This window comes from Cryptomeria japonica, chromosome 7 (genome assembly GCF_030272615.1).
Source record: "Cryptomeria japonica chromosome 7, Sugi_1.0, whole genome shotgun sequence".
Classification (NCBI taxonomy): domain Eukaryota; kingdom Viridiplantae; phylum Streptophyta; class Pinopsida; order Cupressales; family Cupressaceae; genus Cryptomeria; species Cryptomeria japonica.
In genome coordinates, this window is record NC_081411.1 from 443,689,809 (window position 1) to 443,712,936 (window position 23,128).

Here is a 23,128-nt window from a genome sequence, read left to right on the forward strand (position 1 = left end):
ACTTCCGATATGATGTGCGTATTGGTTGAATATCAAAGAACATGGACTGTGATTTTCTCCTTAATGAATATATTCGGTCTGCTAATTGTATCTTCGATCTGATGCAATAATGGAAACTGAATTGCAAAAATATGTAAGTTTGACCTGCCTATTATTTGACCAACCCCAAGGAGAGGTGGGATGATGTTTTACTTATAATTGCTGATGGAGGACATTCTTCTAGGGTTGGCTTCCTTCAAGAAGCCACGTCTCTATAAAACAACGCATCCTCTCCATGAAGGGTGGCAGACTTTGGTTAAGAGTCGGCCCTTTATATTAATGACTAGTAAATCTGTTAAACCATATTACCGATTCAATAATGCAAACGCTAAATTAATCAAATCACATAATACAAGTCGGTATATGATTATTTGCTTATAAGGTGATGGCATAAGTAATTGTCTAAGACTGAAGGCCTCTCAGACAATTAGGATAACTCTTGTTGGCTCAGAATTATTCCGACCGACGCTACCATATCATCAACAACGTATTTGGCTTTAAAAGAAAACATTTGGATTTTATTATATGCAACACCTCTTTATCATTTCATTGGCATAATTGGGGTTTTCTTGGTGTTTTCTACGGGGCTTTTCTACGAATTTTATCAGCGAATCCTTAAAAATAACATCGCACACTATTCTTTGCATTTGGGATTGCGATTCAGTATTTGGGAAGGGGTGAAAATATTGAACATTGCTTCATTGAGCCCTTAGGTGAAATTTTTTTTTTTGATTGCTCTGAGTGTGAAGGAATGACTTCGGCATTGCGAGATTGTATAGGGGCGCAATTTTCCGTCTTCGTTTTGCTTGTTCAATGTTCCCAGCATCTTCGGTATATTCTCCGGGAAAAGCAGAGTTGGGCTTGGGCATTTGGCCTTGGACAAGACTTCCGATTCAATTTTGTGCCCTCCAAAAATTTGAATTTGGTTCGCTTTTTATCTATGCCTGAACTTCCTATTTCCTTATATTGGCTTCGATTTTCACTGCTAGGCTTGGGGCAAGCTACTAGAAGATGGTCCCCATCACAGAGACAGGGTGTGTTGTGCGGAGCACAACACCACCCTTCTTCCTCCCACTGTCATGTTGCTCATCAATTCTGGCTTTCACAACATCCACCTTTTGACTCAAAATGGAGCCCTTTATCTCTTGTCATGCTTTGAAGCCCTCACTACAAATAGTAATGGCATATTATATTTTGCCAATAAGGAGACCTAAAACAAATTAAATAAACTAAATAAGTATTTTAAATTGAGAGTTCAACTTTAAAATCTTCCATGCCATACTCTTGAAGGCAAAAAATCAATAGACATAGAAATCAAACTATGTATTCTAAACTGAAAATAATAATACTTACCCGGCTGCATGAAGTAGAATGGTGCAATAGAAGCAAAAGTCTCCAATTGCACTTCTTTCAGCCTCATGTTGTCCTTGTTCCAATCCATGCTCTCAAGCGATGGTTGGGAACTTGGAGTATTGTGTGGAACAAAATATGAATCTAAATTAGATGAAGATCTATAAATTCAAAGCCCAATACTTACACATCCACTACCACTACCACTACCACTACTTAAAGGTCTAGGAAATGGAGGAACTGAAGAACACTCTCCACCAATGGCTGCCATTTCTTCTATTTGTGTCTTTCTTAATTCTTTGTGCTGCTCAAAAGTCTCTAGTTGACTTTGCACCTCACATATAACTTCAAGGGGCACTTCTTTGCATGGTTTAGCATCATGACATTGTATGTGTGCAAGGTGATAGTTCAACTGATTAATACCTCCCCCAAGCATTTTCACCTTGCAATAGATACATGTTATTTCCTTTTTTTTTGCCCCAGGGGTGGCATGTTACCAACAAGGATCCTTTCTAACTAGGGTAGACATTGTGCTTGAAAATTTGGATCAATTAATAAATGAATAGTAGGCTGCAATAAATTATAAATGGAAAAAAATATTTACTTTTTCTAATCAAATTAAAATAAAAATTAAGAAAAAACTAAGAACAATTAGGGTTCACAGCTAAAGAATTAAGAAAAAATACAAAAAATAGCTAGTGTTTTGTAATGTCCCCTCCTAGGAGGCTGTCAATTCCTGTAACTTAATATTAGTTCTGATCTGATCTGATCGATCATGTCAGTGGATGCTTTTGACTCCTTTCCTTTATATCGCTCAATGTGAGGGAGAGGTCACACCTCTTAATTATGGATGCCCTTTGGCAAGAGACACACCCTTTCACCATTAGCACCCTTTGAAAGAGTACAACTCTTCATTACTTCTGCCCTTTGAAAGGGACACATCTATTATGAGGAGATGTATACCCTGAGAAGGCAGCGATTCTTGAGGGATATATCAGATCTATTATTTGGAACAAAACTGGAGAGGGATAATCAATTTAGATCTTGGCTTCATAAGAACATTTGGCAGTAAGGATTGATTGAACTCTACATTCTCTTACTAAGCCATTTATATAATAATTATGGACCTATTGTATGCTTCAATATAATTCTGTATGAATAACTGTATCATTCCAAAGCATATAAATAAGAGAGCACGAACAAACAAATAGCAGATTAGATGAGAAGAATATAAGGAGTCTGAGATCATATTCATGACAAATTTATGATCAGGTTATATCAGATATAAGGAGTCTTATAACAGATTTGTAGTGAGGAGTTTGATAACAGAATTATAAGTAAATAGTATCAGTTTATGGGAGATTTATGATCAGCATAAATCCATTGTCAAATCAGAGAAAATTATCAAGATAAGTTCCATCTTCCAAAATTATTCTTAGCGTTATGATTTAAATGTTATAGTAAAATGTCTATAGAATCAATGAAATTATATTTATAAATGTATAACAATTCTCACTTTAAATTAGAATTGTTGTTTCAGGACTAAATTAAGGTAAATCCCGAATGGGGACATTACAGTGGTATCAAAGCAATGATCCTGCCATCCTGCAGGGTAAAGAATCTAAAGATGAATCAATGAATCATCCTAATTAAGGAAAAATAATCTAACAATATGTGTATTCACATGTATGCTCCGTGTTTGCAGATATCCATGTGTATGCTTCGTGTTTTCAAGTGTATGCTCTGTGTTTGATTCATATCTGATGTGTTTGTTTGCTCCATGAGTGTCTATGATTACTATAGACATTTTATTTAGGAACATTGTATTTGAGGTCATAGATGTGTGCCATGCTTCTAATCATAAGTTCCTAACATTAAGTGATATCTATGATATTGTGCAAACCATTTAAGAAGTGATGCGAGACAAGGATGAGAGAAAACTTGTCTTAAAATTACATAATTATGAAATGTATCTATAATTCATATTATCATTTGTATGAAGAATACCCTATGATGCATATGTTGAGCGAACTACCATGGTAGTAATATAAGGAAGTACAAAGAGGGAGAACAATGATGAGGTCCTCCTCTAGGTAGCCCACCTCATGATAGTTGATCGATGGTCCCATGAGGCCAAGGGGGTGTAAGACGGAGTCCACCTCTCTTGGACTTAGAGGGGAAGGATATTCAGGACACCCAATTGTGTCTTTCCGAACTCTATCATAATTGATTATTAACAAGGGGATAAGGATGGAAGTGATGAAGGGGAACGGTGATAGGATACCTCACTAGGTAGCCCACCTCATGGTAGTTTGACCGATGGTCCCATGAGGCCAAGAGGGTTGTGGCTTTCACTTTGCTCTCGGGCCCAGGGTAGAGGGTCTCTTGAACACCTCATCATTCCTCTTACTCCCACTTTCTTATGATTGAGCTCCTATAGGGAGTTGGACCAGACCCTAGTTAAGTTAATTTATGCTTAATTATCTTTCTTTAGAGATTTATATTATTAGTTCCAATGGTTTCCTAACCTATTGCAGGATCTCAATCAAGTACGCATCTTGTTCCATTTGTAGTTTTACATAAAATGGTGATTTAGGGCAAGAACTAGAGTTTTTACAAAAAAAGTAGCAGCATGTTTATTCTATGAGTGTTTGGAAAGCCATTTCATATTGGGAATCATCTTGAACATTCCATGATCATTGCTTGAGGACAAGCAATCTTGAGTGGGGCGGACTATAATGTCCCCACTTTGGAATAGAATTTAATAATAAATAATAATAATAATAATATTAAAATAGAAAAGAATAAAAATAAAATTTAAATCAAAATATAAACTAATATAATTTAATGAATGGTCAAAACACATTGAAGGAAAAGTTGTGACTCCCTCGAACATGGGATATAAAAGGGAGAAGAGAACCTCATTTTGAGAAGGGAATAATTTGGGAATCAGAAGTGCAAATCTGATTTAAATATGAAGTACAGATTTGATTGTGAAAGGTTGCGTCCCTTTCAAAGGCCATAAGTAATGAAGAGTTGCACATTTTCAGAGGGTGCTAATGGTGAAAGGGTGTGTCTCTTGCCAAAGGGCATCCATAATGAAGAGGTGTGACCTTTCCCTCACATTGAGAGATATAAAGGAAAGGAGTCAAAAGCATCCAATGACATGATCATTGATCGGATAAGATTAGAACTATTATTAAGTTATAGGAATTGGCAGCCTCCTAGTAGGGGACATTACACGTTTGATTATTTGATAGTTAGGGTTTCTTGTTTTTTTCATACCTAAAATAAAATAAAATAAAACAAATGTAGAACACAATAGAAATTTGAAAAAACCAAAACAAAAAAATACTAACTTCTTCAAATTTGCTCCAAAATGAAGAAATGTAGCTCCCAATTAGTGGTGGCCTCTTCCAATTCCTTCTTGAGCTCTTTTGGATACGTTAATGTCTTCTACAAACTTGCCCAAATGATCTTCAATCATTGTTTTGTCCCCAATCAATTTGTTGGTTTTCTCCCCTATGACAAATTTTGCTCAGCAAGTAGTTTTTCTCTACTTTTTGTGTTTGAAAAAAAAATGAATGGCTTTTTAGGGTGGAGGAGATCATTTTATGTCTTTTTGTTTAAGTCTTAATTTTTTTTAATTGTTCATTTTTAATTTTTATCCTTTCTTGCCATGGTTGAGTCTAGCTTGCAGGATTTGCTTGGCCTGGTGAGTCTCAAGGAATCATTGTGTACTCGGTTCTCCAGTTCCCCAGACTTGTTTTGGGACTTATTGAGTTTGGGCGAGTGTAGGCGAGTCTTGTAGTTATGTTTTTTCACAATATAATCCTCCTTTATGAGGTCTTGATCAAATATAGGGCCTTTCGAGATATCCATCGCTGCTTTTGTTTCATCTCTCATGTGGACTACTTCCATAGCTGCAACATCTTGAGCCAATTCTGGTGATATTCTGCATTCCTCTTCATTGTTGTCTTCTAATACTTCTTTTTTAGAGTGATCATCAATACTTTCCCCTTATTCAGGTTAACACAACTCAACTTCGTGTTGTGATGTAATCACAGATCGCCCCATTGCAAATTGCAAATGGGGATTCCCTTGTTTTCGTTTTTTAGGGTAGTGTTTTGGTGTCTTGGGGTTTTTTCTTTGGTCTCTCGCCTTTGCAAAAGAGTCAAGTTTTTCAAAATTTGGAGGAGTCATCAAAGCAATAGGGAGAAAGAATGATCAAAAGAACGTTTGGATGCTACCGATATGCTCAGATGGGTCAAAGGAGTGAAAATACAATTTTCCAGGATCAATTCTGACAGCTTCCTATTTTGTAGGAAAGTTGCTTTTTTGCTTTTTCATTTTCGACATTTTGGGGCCAATCTGGGAGCCTACTTTTTTTTTCCAGCTTTTTCTAAAAATAGAAAGTCACTTTTTTCTTTTTCTATTATCGTAGGCAGTTTTTGAGTTAGAGGAAATTTTAGGCCAAGGGAGTTCATTGTCAAGAATGTTAATGCAAGATCACAAGGAAATGGCTAAGTATGGAAGAATTTCTTGTTCAACCATGAAGTTCGCTCTAGAAATGGAGGAATTTCTTGAAGTCCGCCCAAGATAGGAAGAAATTCCTTGATTCTAGGTAAGTCCACCCAAGCATGGAAGAAATCCAATATCTCAAGCAAAGTCCGCACTTCCCTAGGCATGGATTACTTGAATTAGCACAAAGTCCGCCCCTCTTAGCAAGAAATTCCTTGAATGAACATCAAGTCCGCTCTAACATGGAAGAAATTCCTTGTTCTCACACCAAGTCCGCCCTAGCATCAAGGAAAATCCTTAAGAAAGCATGAAGTCCACCCTCCTAGGTGTGGAAAATCCTTAAGTTGATAGCAAGTCCGCCCTAGCAAACATGGAGAATCCACAGGTTGGTGCAAAGACCGCCCTCTATGCATCAAGGAAAATTCCCAACCAAGAGCAAAGTCCGCCTAGGAGATAGAGAAAATTCCTTGTTCAAGTGTGAAGTCCGACCAAGATGGACAAAAGGGAAAATTTGGCTAAGTGTTGGTGAATTGAAAGAAAATTCAAATCAAGATAAAGTTCGCCATGAGGGAAACTTCTAGAAGAAAGTAGAAGATCGCCATTGAGGTCATGAAAACAAAAAGAAAGGAAGGTTCGAATTGATGATCAAAACAAGACTAGATTTATTTCCAAAAAAATAAAACAAAGCAAGAGTTTGCCTTCTTTATAAGTATGAGCATTGGCATTTCATTTTCTTACAAGTCACTTCTAAAGGTTGAAAGTTGAAGCTCAGGAAAGAATTTCTTTCAAATTTCAAGGCGAATTTCTAAGTAAATTTCAGGTGCAAGACAATCTTTAGGAGAATTCAGGCTAATTTCTACATTTGGAGACGAAGTTGAAAGTAATCCCTCAAAGAAATTGGAGGAATTTCATCAAAATTTTCAGGTTTACAAAAGGATTGAAGGCAGATTTTCAGAATTTCAATTTCTTTCAGACTTCAAGAGTTCTTTCAGTCTGAATTTCTAATTTTCCTGACTTTTAGAAAGACTTTCATTTCAGATTCTTCAATTTTTTTTTTTTTATCTAGGATCATGTTATGCAGATTTGGAAGCAAGATAATTTCATAATCAGACATAATTTTAATTTCCAGAATCTCACTAAGTCTGATTTTTCTTCCGGAATTTTGCTAATTCTGATTTTTAGTTGCAATTTCATAACCTGACTTAATTTTTAATTTCCAGAATCTCGCTAATTTTGATTTTTCTTCTAGAATTTTGCTAATTCTGATTTTTAATTTCAATTTCATAATTAGACTTAATTTTAATTTCCAGAATCTCACTAAGTTTAATTTTCGTTAATTTCCAGAATTTCATAAGATAAATCAGAATTATCTTTCGAAATTCCTTCAAACTTTGCACTCCAGGCTGAAAACAAGCCCCTATTTTTGTAACTTGTGGTAGATGTCAACTTAGGGAGGGATTTCCAGAAAGGCGCAGATGAAGTTCAAAAACAAAGGACCACAACTAGAGTCCAAGATTGCGACAAAATGGAAGAAGGTTGGAGATACTGACCTTGGCCATGTGGACTTCAATGACTTCAAGAAAAGAGTGTATGGGCTCGATGATTGCCTTCCTTCACCATTAGCACGCAAAGTGACGAGGAATGGAATTTTCCAACCGGCTGGATTTCCTCCAGCTATGCAATGCAACGAACTGATAGTAGAATGTGCTAGACATTACAACATCCAGGAGAGACAAATTGTGGCACCTGATGGCAGAGTGCTCGCCTACCTTGGAGAAATGGCCATCAAGGAAGCATTCAACATTTCAGATTATCATTCTACCATATACAAGACCAAAGAGGAAACCTTAAGACTTTTTGAAGCAGAATCTATCTCTTGTACTGAAGTAATTAACAAGCTATGGTTGCATAAGCCAATACCTTATTATTCCAAAGTGCCTAAGAAACTTTTCCAGATAGATTTCATAGAAGAGTATGGAGACCTCATCCTATTGCTAAATAGAGTCATAGGAAGTCCTCAAGCCTCCTCATTCGAGCCTTGGATGTACTACTTCATCGATGAAGTCACTATCGGTGTCAAGATGATAAAGTCATAGGATCTCGTTCGGTACAGGGACAAAACAAAAGAGGATATCACTCCTGAAGATTACAAGCTAATGACTATGGACTTAGGTCCTGCCACAAAGGAACAAGAAGTCGAGAGGTAAGATGATTCAGCCAACGCCATCAAGGAAAGGCTAAGGAAAGAAGAAAAGGAGGACAAACTCAAAGTGGAGAATGAACAATTGAAGGATTATATCCAACATTTGGTAAATCCTATTTGAAGATAAGAGGCAACAATCACTCCACCTTTAGCTCTTCCACAAGAATCAATTGAGAGCTTTGAAGGAATGAAGATGGTAGCCCAAGAGGCCAAGGAATGGATTACAAAAGTTGTAGACAAGGCCATCAAATTCATGGAGGAATTGGCACAGGTCTATGGTCGGATCTCTTCATTCGTATATAGAGTCCAGAGCATAGCTGAGTTTTGGGAAGATTTCCAAACTATTCAAGAAAAGAAAATTCCATGTTTAAAGGTGTTTAAAAGGAATCCCTGAACAAGACTTGGTCAATGGAAATATAATTGATGCTGGAACATCGTATGACTTCAGCACATGGTATCACACTCTGGTGGCTAGAGGGGAAGTACTGGAGAAGATGAAGATCGATGGTGCCAGAATAGAAGAAACAATCAAAGCTGTCCAAAACAAGGTCTTCATCATAGTTTCTGATGTGCTTGAGCAGGAAATAGTTCGAGATAGGGACTTAGATGTGGAGAACCTGAAGGCCAAGGTTCAAAGCAACTTCTTCACTTCTACAAATCCAATCCAAAAGCAACATTTTGGCAAGGCGTCCTCATTTTTGTCCATTGAGGATGGTTTTCGAAAACTGAAAATAGATTGAGTAATCACTTTTGCCACATGTGAAGATAAGATGGACTTGGTGGAATTCAAGATCAACATTTTGCCAAGTGTCCCAATGGAAGAACTTGACCCTATAGTGACCAAGTTCATTTAATTTGCTACCAAAGAAAAGGATAAGGGATGCCCTCTTCTAGAAGAAAGCTGGATTTAGTAGTTGTTTATTTCTCATTGGTCTGTTTTGGATAACTATTGTAGCTTGCCTTATTTAGTGTTTGATGTTTTAATCTTGGTCGTTGATCTTGGATCAATCTAGGCTATTTCTTTGTATTGGGGTGTCTATATAAACCCTCCTCTTTTCATTTGTTAGGGGGAGATTTCAGAGAAATTGTTGTAGTGATACTTCTTAAGTAATAGACATAATTCATTGTTCAATATGTTGGTGAATCTTTGCCCACTTTTGCAAGTTATCATGGTTTTTTGGCTCTCATTAGATTAGGTTTAATTTCCTAAAGTTGATACTTTCACACTTTTTACAATTGGATGATTTTCAATTATTTTGCAAAGTTAGCCTGAACAAGTGAATGAAAACTTAACTTCTATCACTATATTCATTGTTTGATATGTTGGTGAATATAAGTGATATGAAAATCTTTTGAAATCCTTAGATGATAGCATCGTTCTTGTGTAGTTGTTGAATTTGGTGAAACAAGGATTGGTTTAAATTCCACTTTTGCAATTTCTGTCTCCAGAGTTCATAGGATTAGCTTAGGATTAGAATTATCCTCCTAAACCCTCATCCTTTTCCCTTTTTTTCTTAGTCTTAGTAGTAGGATTGAAAAGAGTTTATTGAAAAATCATTCCAAAAAAAAAGAAGTTACAAGTGTTGGCAATCAGTAGAATCCTTAGATTGATTTACTCCTCGAATGATCATGTAAGTCCCCCTTGAGATTACCAGCAAATCATAGCGAACCAACTGAGACTATCCGTATGCATTTGGGGACCTTGGAATCATCTTTGTGATCACATAGTTTAGCTGTTTAGTACATAGAAGATTTTGGTCAAGAGAGAATAGGACATCTCTGGGTATTTTATTCTGTGTTAAATGTGCATAAAAACCACACCAACACATCGTCACCCCATTTGTCTATCTCCTCTCTCCCAAACTCTTTTCTTAGTACAGTTAAGGGTCTCCTATCTACTAGTAATTCTGCCAACTCCTCAAATGATTTAATCTTTCCTTGTTGTAGCAGTTCCATCCCTTGGCTGATCCTAGATTCTATGGCTTTTCTCTCTGAAAACAATTGTTGCTCACAAGGTGAATGTTTACTCACATCAATATTTTTCCGTAGTTGCTAGGAGATTGGTGTTGGCACTGGTATGGGAGATGGGTACCAGTATCGGTATGTCATATTTAAGAAAAAGGATATACACACACACATATATATTAAAACTGAAAAGATTAACTGTTTGCTACTTTAATTTCTTTGACAATCAATACCATGACATTTGACTTCCAAGTTTAAACACACAAAGGCACACACACTTGCACGCATATGCACATATACACACACATTAAAACTGAAAAGATTAATTGTTTTCTATTTTAATTTCTTTGACAATCAATACCATGACATTTAACTTCCAAGTTTAAACACACAAAGCCTAGTATAATAGATTGAAGATAGTGTCAACATTCAAGACTTTTGACTCAAGAGATATACTACATATCAAAATTTGATCTGCATGCAAAAACAAAAACTAGAAATCTAGATCATATTATATCATTCATCAATTTCCAAGTCCCAGCTGTGATGCTCTCTGTATACTCTTCACTCTAAAGCTTAGGTTCCTATGTAGGCAATAGAACTGGGGGTAAATCATTGAGGGCATCTACATCAACCACCTCATCCTCGAAGAGTGCAACTGCTCCATCAAGTGGCATTTGGTCCCATTTTGTTGAAGGAACCTCCTTGTACTTAGGGTGTACATGAGAGAGAAGGCAAAGTGAGCTATGATTATAGACTAGGTTCTCTATTTTCTTTAACCTTAATCATTGCCTATTGAGTGATTGAGTGAAACTATAAGTACACCAATTACTTTCACAAGTTGTAGAGCTGGCTACTTGTGAGAGAAATTTTATTGCAAATGATTGCAATTCAGGCATTTCACTTCCATGTTTCCACCTCTACTCTATAAAATCTTTCTTTGCATGCATGTCATCTAAGGCTTCCACAAAGGAAAAATTAAATTTATTTCACCAAGTCTTGATAATTGAAGCATCCTCACTCGACCTTAAATCGTTTTTATTGCAGCCCAAAACCCCTTCATTACTTCGTTACCCTCATATGAAGACTACTTCTTGGTTAATTCTATATCATAGCGCTTAGGATTCAAGGCATAAGCAACGCAATGAAGGGGTGGGTTAAGTTTGTTCCATCTTCCATGTATCTTTTCTTCTATAAAAGGTCATAGAGAAAGATCTCTAACATTTGTTATTTTCTGAATTCTTTTACACATAGAATCCATCTCAACATAAATTTGTCCCAAATATGGCTTGTCTGAATTTGTAAATTCGATCACCTCATAAATAATAACAACAACAAATTTAACATCAGCCCATAAAAGTCATCAAGACTATACTTCACCTCAACTATAGTATTTGATGTAGATTGTTTCCATGATGCCCATGTATCACTAATTATCGTAGAACACAAAGCTCCTTTGGATTGCATAAAGATGCTCAAGGAGTATAAAATAAGAAGCAGATTGTGTATCAATAGGTTTGAGGAGTTCCATTGTGAATTTTTTTTTTGTGTGGTGATGATTACATATGAACATTTGTATTTTCTACCCTTTTCAATTAATAACCAAAATCCATTGAAACTTGCCAATATCTTGAGTGCATTATTCAAAGAATGCACACAACATTTCCAAATTAAATGTTTGTACCTTCTTTATACCAACAAGCTCGGTACTTTACAAACAAGGGTAGCATTCGTAACAACTTGGACTACATGCAATGCCCCCACCTTGTCAATGGCATCCCGTAGCTGGTTTGAGAGGAGCTCTACAATTTTTTCTTTCCTTGAATAGTTGATTGCATTAAAAAAATATGAGCCTTCATTTCATGTTATCATGATATTAAGAAGTGAAAAATTTCTAGCATTCGTCCACCCATCTATCACATTGTTGCATCCTTTTGCAGACCACACCTTTCATTGGTGTAGTTTGTTTCTTTAGTCAAACTTTCTCTTTATTGATTAGAGTAGTTTGAAGCTTTTCATATCCTATTGGTTTATAGCTTGTTGGTTCAATATTGATAGTAGCTTGGACCATCTCCTCATAGAGAGTTGAGTGAGCAACATTGAATGGTATTCCATTTGCATAAAAGAAGTGTGTGATCACTGCATCAAGTGCATCGCAACCCTCCACATCAAACAATTTTCCATGGGATTTGGGTTTCTAATGGTAGTCTTTTGCGGGAAGACCCTACGTCTTCTCTTGTCACATCTCTAGAAGTCACATCAATCATTGCCTCTCTATGTTTATTATGAGATGTAAATGCGTTTGTTTGCCTTTCTTTTTTTAAACTTTTCCATTATTATTAATGTTTGCTTCATATTGCTCCAACATCCACCATAATTCCTCCAATGCAAACTACAATTTTAGGAGCTTCCTTTGCTTGTCTTTTGTTTGCTTCTGCCTCTTCCCTTGTCTTATTTCTTCTTTCAACTTGGTTATCCTCTTTGTTACATTTAAAGCAACTCCACCTGTACATCCATTGCCATAGCTACAACTCTCTGAGCTATTGAGAACACTAACCACAAATTTTCTACCCCCAAAATTTTTGGATGCTTCAATACCATTTTGATGGAGACAATTCTTGCTGCCTTGGCTCGTGCAAGTAAGCTTTAGTTGAATACCCAACAATATTTTAAATCGTGATCAAATGGATAAATAAAATTGAATGCAGCATATAAGAAGCCTTACAACAGCAAATAAACATACAACACTGTCAATATTTCCTTTACATCAGACTTGGAATGCTCCCAGATCTTTCCTATCAACCCCCTCAAAAAACTGCCTCTAACTAAACCCAGTAACACCCCCTTCTAATAAATCAAAAACTACAATCCTAAAAAAATAAAAGCTCTTAAATAACCCACTACAGCAGTTAAAATTCCCCAAGCCGCAGCTGCAATAATTTCTCCTAAAAATAAGTGAAAGACTGAATCTGATGGGAAGTAAGAATTAATCAGCAGTTAATTGTCAGGTTCATCAGGATTTAATTCCATTTAATCATGGAATGAAAAATGCCTCAACGATTTTATTACTGAACACAGTCACAAAAACATATGAAAAAAACCACAAGCCAAAATGCTTGGGTTAAACAGAGGAAGCTCTGCCAAGAAACTTGCTTCTGAACTTGTGTTCACCCCTAGTCATATTTTCAATTGTCCATGGATTCAGTTTCTGCCCGATTTATGGGAACGGTGTAGTCTGGAGAGTGGTTGCTCTATGCCAGTTCTCAATTCGGTTGGAGTGCACACAGATTACCATCATTAGCTTGTACATCTATTCTCAAAAAATACAAATGAAAACATTTTTTACTGACCAAGACATGTATATTCTAAAACCATACATTCTATCTCAATTTTGTTAAAAAAAGGAAAAGTTACATCATTGTTGAGAATATTGTATGGTCACCACTTCCTCTTTGGCATCATGTAGCAATAATTTAGTAGATGCAGGATTTTTGCCAAGTGTAGTTTAACATATTGTAGTAACTAATAGTCTGATAAGATGGATGTGTCAAATTAGAATATTATTGGTTTAGAAAAGTAACATTGAATCAAAACTGTGAAATTGAGTGTTGAAGGAGGAAATCATCTGTCATGATTCATGAATAGGCTGGCCTTTTACAAAGTTTTTGAAAATAAAGTTTGTTGATTGGTCAAATTTCCAAAAAACGCTAGCCATTTTTTATAGAAATGCAAGACTCCTTACTTTAAGTTTAAATGGATGTATCCAGGTTTCCTCTCAGCTACAGCTGGTTGAGCTACCTTGGTCTTTCATTCCGATCCTCCATTTTTCCAATAAAAAATTCAAGTTACTTGAAGGCTTTCGGATGGTTTGACAATTCTGTAGGATACTCCTGATTGATTATGTAAATGTTACCATCTGGTTCTCCTCATTTAACTTTGTTAGCTAATCTATGTGTTTGGACACTTGACCTTGAGGTTGAGTGTCGCTATTGTGATGTATGTAATGTGCACATAAGCTCAGAATATGCAGAATTTGACTATATTTGCAAAACTATTACAGGTAATAATAGTAACTTCTATGCTTTCTTATAAATCAGCCTATGACCCTATGATATTACTATACACAGATTTTTTAATATATGATATTGAAATTAATGCCAATTTCTAACCTATTATAAAAAGTTCCTGATTCCTTTCCTTGAGAGTTTCCCTATATAATGTCTGGATCCAACAGTTCAAATATGTCTTACCCATTTTGTTGTTATATATTTGAAACTCAAGAAAATTACATTATTTTCTACATTCTATGTTAGAGGACATTATTGCTATCTACCTTTTGAAGATTAACTTTATAGATTTTGATTTTCCATCCTGCAATATATAGATTCCCAATCCTCTTTATACGAGGAGCTTTAAATCCTGCAATATATTGTTGAATGAAGTGTACAACCCTACCCCACTCCAAAAATTCAAATATGTACCTCTTGTATGGACCACATGCTTTGACCTTCTAGCCCACCAGGCTGTATACGTTCCTATTGGACAAAGACTTGATTAATAGAGTTTTAATGAGATTGAAAACGGAGAGCTTCTTGCCAATATGGAAAATAAAAGAAACCTTTAGTTCTTGGTTTCTTGCTTGGATATAGTGTACCAGCTAATGCCAAACCCAGCAAAGCTTGTCTCACTGAAGGATTATGCTATCTTTGCAAAAGGATGAGTGTGCTTAACATGTGTTTTAGAGGTGTAGATTATCTTGATATTTTTGGGAATGAATTTATTTAAGGTTGCTAGGATTTGGTAGGCCCATTCCACTGAAGGGCTAGTGGATATTAACAAAATATAAACTGGAAAGTAGCATACAATTTAGGATCTGTATTGGCCCATTCCTTTCGATGAGAAAATGCAGAATGACCTATAGTGATGATATGTTGAATCTCCACAAGAAAGCAATCCTGTTTGTCAAGTCAGGGATTGCAGTTCTTATAACAGTCAGAATGAGCATTCTAAAAGGAGGTGAAGATTTCCTCGATGTAGGAGCATAGCAAATACATTGGTCAGCCTTTGTTTGCTAGTAAAGTTTATTTAGGTGGAAGCTATGGTGTTAATTGATAATCATATAACACTATCTAATTATTTCATTATATAATGTAATATAAAGTGTTGGAATCAAGGAACACTAAGAGGGGGGCGGGGTGGTGGTTAATCAGTGTTTTGCAATTTTTAACTTTATTTAATTGCTCATTCAACCACTTAATGGATATGAACAAAAGAAAGATGCAAGAACATAAAGGAAATAACCACAACACCATAACACCAAGATTTTTGTACGTGGAAACCTGGTTAAGGGAAAAACCACGGTGGGGATGAATCCACAATATAAATATACTCTGCAGAAGTATAAAAATATTACAAAGGGGAATGTACATGCATTCAGGCACACTGCGTAGAGCTCACTCCTCAAATAAAGAAGGCTTACTGCCTATAAATCTATTACAATAGATTAGTGAAGTATATGAACTAAAAAGTAGCATCTACAAATGCTTGACGATAGTTCATGTTAAGCTCAATAATCACACTTTTCACACTTATCTCAATTTGCTCTGTTTCACTGTTCGTTCACAAATCTGGAGCATGGATCTCTACCCTGCGCACGTGAAATTGCGCACAATCGATTACGGCCAACACCTTTCACATACCCATCAATATCCAAAATGATCATAACAATCAATCTTATATATCTACAACATGAAATCTTATCCATCGCTAGTCGGCTTATCAAGACTTAACACATTTTCCAAACGTGTACACCCTGCCGGCAAAATCTGATCTCAAATACTAATGCGGACCAAAAGTAATTGTCCACATGCTTCCCAAATGTTGGCTAAACAACCTCGATCACAAAAACAATCACCAAAACTGCTCCATCAAATCTGCACAACAATCAATTACACAAGTTGGCCATACTCCACTGTTCAACCAAAAAACCGATACACTGGATCTTCTAACATGCACAACAATTATCACCAGATACCAAAATTGTGGAAATAAGATGTTCCAGACATCCAACTACCTTCCTTTAGATCCACAACACAAAATATTAACTTGAATAGTAATCTGAACCAAAATATTGAACTCTGCCAGATACTCTGTTCTGACTTACTGGACTTAAACCAAATCTTCGCTCAGACTTCTGGAATAAGCAAATCATGCACTGCAGATGGGATCACAGACTTGGGTTGCCATCAATGCCAACACCAGATGACTTGTGCAGTGTCTCTTGCCAACAATAAAGTACATAGTTTTGAAAGGAAAATGAAAACAATCTTCGTTGATGATTTGTAGCCAGGACATTAGTTCCTTTCTGTTTTCAAATTCCAGAAGGTCTATTGTTATGCGACAAATCTGAAACATACAAGGTGATAAAAATGTACAGTAGTTTTCACTTATCATCATTTATTTGTTAGCTTCCATAGCAAATTACTGTTTATCTATTGCTGGCTAGATCCTTATTGTTACAAATTTTCATTTTTACATTTGTTATGATAAGAGTTAATAACATATATAAATTAGAATTCATTACATTGTTGCTAAAACCTATTTTGAATGTGATAAGCTATACATTTTTCCTTATTATTATCTATAAGCATGGATGAAATTTTCGATTATGTTCCAGAAAGAGTGGTGTGTATGTGAGTGAGGGCATTCTCATTTGAAAAATATTCTGGTATGTATTAGAAAAGCATTTGTTTATGCATTTTAACAGCAAGTTTGGATATTGTATGCAGTTTGCATGTTTTGGGGAATAGTTCGGAATTTGAAAAAGGTGTGCTTTGGCTTGGGGAGAATCTCACATTCGATGTTGATGTGCGAGTAAGCCTATTTGAGGTGTGTGGGGATATTGCTGAATATTTTATTATAATATCATTCATATCTTTTATCCTTTCAAAATTGCAAAATTTTCTTGCCTCTTTTTTTTGTTCATAATTTGTGCATTATTTTTTTCTGAAGTATTTGGGAAATGCTATAGTTATATGAATCCTTAAATGATCCCTCATTCTCCATGACATCTTTCTTTTGGTTTGAATTCTTTTTCTCTTTGATATTGAACGGTGTGGGTTGTATTTGCAATGCATATTGCTTTTCACTAATCTCTTATAGAAGTTGCCTAGACATTGATTCTTAATTAATGTGCTATATTCTGTATGCAGTGCAACATTAGGCTGCTTGGTGGGCTTATTTCAGCACATTTGCTTGCAACGGATTTATCCAAGAAAAGTTTTCGGGAACCATACAAGGACCAATTGCTTATTCTTGCCAATGATTTGGGCCAACGTTTTTTACGAGCTTTTGATACTCCAACTGGTCTTCCATATGCATGGATTAATCTTAAGGTGTCATTTCCTTTTTCTTTTCAGCAAAAGTACATAGTGATGTATATGATTGTACATCTTAAGAAAGTACATAAATTTAAGGATGTATATGATTGGACATCTTAAGAAAGTACATAAATTTAAGGAAACAAGTATGGCAATCATACTTAGTGTACACAATGGTAGAAATCGAGATATGTTGCAATGATGAGGTCACTTTTTGGCACATTTCATGGTCTCATGGCTAACTCTATGTTGCGTAGATGGTTCAAAAGGGGTTTTATTATATGGCTTTCCTTTGGACTGTACGGTTTGCATTATATTTAGAGTAAATGCATAAGTAAAATGAGTGAGTCTCAACTAACTTTGCATGGAAAAATGTGTACCACCTTAGAATAGTTAGTTAGATTGTTGAGATTATATAGTCACACGCTAACTAATTTGTGTGAACTTGATTAGATTTGATCATTTTCATTGGTGAATTTGGATAGTGTTGATGTGTGTTTTATGCACATACAGACATAGAATAAAATACCAAGGTATCTAATCCTCTCTTGAACAAAGTCTCTCAAATGCTATGCTTCGCGATCAAATGAGACAACTCCAAGGTTACGAAATGTCAGGTCTTGACTCGTGGATAAGCTTCAATGGTTGATGTGATAATGCTGGAATTACAAGGGGACTTATGTTGTACATGAATGTTTGAATACTTCTGGAACATGATCATCTGATATTGCAATCTTGTGATGCTTTCTTTCCTAAACTAACTTGAATTCAAAAAAAGGACAAGAGGAGAAGGGTTTAGGAAGACTAATCTACTCCTAAGGACAATGAAGATAATAGATGGTACTTTGATAGACAAATTTCCCCAAACGTAACTTGGCTTCGCCAAGACAAGCAACAACTACACCAAGTTAGTGCGATCTTCTAAGGAGTTGAAAGATTTTCATATTGAGGATCATTCATTCAAATACCCATTATTGGCGCAACTTGAGAAAACATCCACAATTGGACTTAGCAACCATAATCATAAGGTTTAGGCTAACTTTGCAGAGTAGCTTACAATTAGCAAACTACCAAAAGTATGAGCACTTAAGAAATTCATCAAATACCATTGCATTTCTCCATCACGATCAATGAAATTCATCTAAACTATGAGGTTAAAGAACAAGAAACCATGCAACATGTAAAAAGAATGCCACAATTCACCATAACTTCAATGAAAGTAGTGTATCCATTTACAAGCCTTGGCAACAATTTCTGCCTTTTCTCCTCCTAGTCTACTCCTAACTTCTAATGATCTAACTACTATCTTCTACTCTTTTGTTGCTAACTATTCTATTAACCTTTACAAATGAGAGCACTGAGCCTTATATAGATAGCTCATTACAATGAATGGCTCAGATTGATTCAAGATCAATGGCCAAGATCAAAAGATAGAAACCCTAATTAAGGTTTGTTACAACCACCATTACATTGACCAATGAGAGATGAGGGTAGGTAAGATAAATAATATTTCATATAGTGCCACGTGTCACCTATTCCCTCGAATGAATATTGACTAGGTACCCTTTGATTGGACTAATTGTGATTGGAATACCACCTCATCTTGCATTGTAGAGTTAATCAATTTGCCTTGTACATTTTTCATTATGCTTTGAATTCCTTGTGATACTTTGCATTTCATCCTTATGTTAGGGAATTCCTTGAACTAATTCCTCCTTAACGTTCTATGACTTTGGGATTCTTTGATGTAGTTCCTTCTTCATAATGTGGAATCCCTTGTGCTTATGTCTTGAACTTGTTTTCCTTCATTTCTTCGCCATCAAGGTGAAGTCCTCTTCATGTTTGATCTAGTCCACGTCCTTGTCCTGAAATCCTCTTCCAATCCTTGAAATGTTGATTTTCCCCATCTGCATTTGTTGCCTTGATCATCGTGCTTCTCTTCCTTGTAGCAAACTTGCAAAACAAATAAACATTGAATCAAACACCTATGGGATAAACTTTTTTTCAACCTTGGTGAGAAATCTATCCTCATACGGACAGATCAATTCTCAAAACATCCGCATTATCCTTGCCCCTTCCTTCACTTGGTGAGAATTTGATGCCTATAGGGACTACTTTGTCATTGATCCTCATTTGAATTTATTTGTCCCTTTGTAATTCTGCCATCAAGTGGAAATCCAACCCACATTGGGACTCATTGTCCTTGAAAGTTCTGTTTGATTTGAACATCATTTGATGGAGTGGAAATTCTAACCTCATAAGGAGACTTCAATGTTCCTTACATTGTCCTCATTCCTGATTGCTAAGTTGATTATTAATTTTATAGAATTAACTTTGGTTCTGATTTCAATCAGAAAATTGGAACTATGTAACATAATTCTGAAAAATACAAAGGATTTGATCAAAATCTAGAAAATTTGTCCTTAGAAAACCTGATTTTCAGACTTAGGATAAGTCTGATTGCAATAAATAAGTTTGAAGACACCCCTGTAAACTCAAAAAATGGCATGTTTGATGCAATATCAGGTCTGATTTCTGAGTATAAAGTCTGAGGACACCCCTGGAAATGGTTGATTTAGGTGCTGGAAATCAGATTTAGTTTTTTGAGTACCAAGTCTGAAGACACCCTAGTATACTCAGAAAATGATTAATTTGAAGCTCAAAAAAGTATACCTAGGTCTGAACACACTCAGAAAATGGTGTATTAAAGTCTGATTTTCTGATATTGAAGTCTGAATACACCCTGAAAATGGATGATCTTGGCTGCCCCAACATGTTTCAGATCCGAATTCTGAGTTTGGAGGTCTGAAAATTCTCAGAAAATGACAAATTTCAGATATCAAAGTTATAACGAAGTCTGGTTTTCTGAGGACAAAGTCTGAATATGCCCTCCAAATGTCTGAAAATGCCTTCTAAAAGTCTGAAAATACTCAGAAAATGATAAATATTAATGGCTGGAAGTGGTCATAGCCGTACCATACACTTGCACTTAAGTTGTTTCACCTCTCCAAGTTCAAAAATGGCCACGCCTGGGCACTTTCAAGTGGTTGGAAATGATACTTCAGTCTGAGAATAATTCTGGAAATGATGCTTCAGACTTGCACCAGCAATGGTGTCCAACAAAATACCTCCAAATTTTTCAAATAATGGTGTCCAAACAAAATCACCCTTCACCAAATGATAGCTGGAAATGGTCTGAGAACAAATCAACATGGCTGGGAATGAAGTTTCAGATTAAGGCCAGCAATGGTGTTCTCCAATGGCATCAAAAAATTCTCCCAGCTATGTCGCCAAATGAAATGTGCACAAATCACACCCAATATGTGAGGCAATCAGCCACACAAAGAAAATCGTGGCCCAAGCAATGGTGGCGCCAAACACAAAAATCGCCTAAGTCTTCAATGGTAACTAGTAACCTGCAACAATTTTGGAAGTTCCCCTCCAATGGTGGCGCTGGGAATAGTTGGGCAAAATCGCCCCTTTCAATCTGCAACTCTACCTCAACAATGGTGTCTAAATGACACTTAGGAAAAAAAATCGCCTAGCTGAAACTTCAATCTGCCTTCAATCAGCCACTTATAATATTATTTTAATGCTGGCTAGGCATACTTATTAATGTTTTTGCCTTGAAAGTTCACCACACAAGCAATGTGGGATAAAAAAACTTGTTTTATAACAGCCTGGTGGAAAATCGCCTTGTATTGGGATAATAATTCTCATTAAATTTCACTATAACTCATCACAAATGGCCATTTGGGGAAAATCGATCCCCATCTGGACACTTAGAATTCACAATTTCATTCACTTTGTTCGGAAAAATCCACTTTGGGGAAAAACTTGGGTCATTTGGATACCCAATTCTTTCATTTTAGTCCATAAACCTCATTTTGGGGAAAATCGATCCCCATCTGGATAATCATTTGCATTCATTTCCTTGAATTTGTTCATAAACTGGTTTTGGGGAAAAACGATCCCCATTAGGATAAGGAATTTTGTTCGCATTTAAGTTCATCATTCATACCTGGGGAAATTCGACCTTCATTAGGAAAATTTCAAACACAGAGACAAATTTTGGGCTTCCCAATGGGAAAACGTGGTCCATCAGGACAATTATCAAGATACATGGGGAAAAACGCCTCTCATTAGGAAAATGAGTGGGGAAAATCATGACTCATTGGAAAAAAGTCCTTTTATGCCTTTAAAACTCAGGAAAAAGCGTCCTTCATCGAGAAAACTCATTTTTAGACTTCAATTTCATGTTTTCCATCAGGACTTTGATGATTTTTCAATTACTAAGTATCCAAACATGTCAAATTTCATCATTATACATCAGGACATTCACCATTTTAATTGGATTTTGAGCAAGAAAATTGGAATCTATCAGGACAATGTGCAGTTTTGACTTAATTTTACCTACTAGGAGTGAGAAAATGATCCCTAAAGGAACTTTTAACACCTGTGCACAAAAATCACATCACTTTGCAACATTTAAAACACATTATGCGCACATTTGAAGGCAAAATTGAAACTCAACACTTAGCCATAATAAATCAAAACTCTAAGGCAACCTGACACTTAGGATTATTTTAATCATCTCTTGTATTCTGAAATGATATCCTCTCATAAGCAAAGGCTAAACTAGGAAACTACTGCTAAACTAAGACAACCTAAGCGAAACACCTAACCTAAAAGCGAAAAAGTGGGGGTCCCCATTTGCAATGGGGCGATGTGTGAAAATGTCACAACAGATAGTAACTGTAAAAGGGGCCCAAAAGCACAACTTTCCTTAGACAAAGAGTGCAAGAAGAATATGGATGGACCACGAGCTAAGAGAAAGCTCTATTAGGATCAATTAACATAACCTCACTCCATACATGTTGTTATATGGCATAAGCCAATAATTGAGGGTGGATACACAAATTTCATTTTCATCTGGAGATGTGTAAGCTTATTATCTAAGTATTCCCCCAAAATGGTGGAAAGATTTAAAAGATGCTAAGAAATTATTTAGAATGGTTGTTCAAAATTTCTCCACAACTAATTAACACTCATCACTTAACAATAGATTTTCTAACTGAAGAGGGCTACCTCAGTGTGGAGGGACAATTTTTTTTAAGAAACAATTCAAATGCACAACAAATCTAAGGAGAAAATTGAAGAGCTCAAACTTGAGCTAAAGACCAAAAGATTTGAATCATGTCAACAACCTAAGCTCTTGAAGTTGTAATTCACATACTTACTCAGCATACCAATCTTTTTTGTCTTGGCAAAAACTTGACAACTTAAAAAATGCTTAAAATTTCAAAAAAAGTAATTTTTATGCAAAATTCAATTACAAAAAATATCAAATGAATCTAAAAAATGTCAAGGAATTGTTTTTTGTTAGGTATGAATGCAAATAGAGTGTAATATCACATCATTATGCAACACAACAGCTAGTTGATAACTACTATGAATTTATAATGAAGTAGAAGTAGGAGAGATTGGATTAGATAATATCATTATAGATTTTGTTGAACATGAGGCAAAGAAGAAGTCATTGCCATCTAGTCGATGTCAAGTGAGGAGCCGCAAACTTCGAGGTCAAGTTAGGAGCCATAGTCTGGCAAGGCACAAACCCTCTTCCAGATTTTTCACTAAAGTGAAGAAGAGGGAATTGCAAATTGTTGTA

General features: G+C 35.9%; 1 protein-coding gene across 4 annotated transcripts in view; it reads left to right on the top strand.

Moving 5' to 3' along the window:
• LOC131030404 (alpha-mannosidase I MNS5) overlaps nucleotides 1-23,128 on the top strand; it is a 216,246-nt gene that overhangs the window by 24,095 nt on the left and 169,023 nt on the right. For all 4 annotated transcript variants that reach the window (XM_057961233.2, XM_057961230.2, XM_057961231.2 and 1 more), the window contains exons 5-6: nucleotides 16,867-16,966; nucleotides 17,290-17,472. In XM_057961233.2, coding sequence (XP_057817216.1) covers nucleotides 16,867-16,966; nucleotides 17,290-17,472 — 283 coding nt within the window. The remainder of the gene's footprint in view (nucleotides 1-16,866; nucleotides 16,967-17,289; nucleotides 17,473-23,128) is intronic.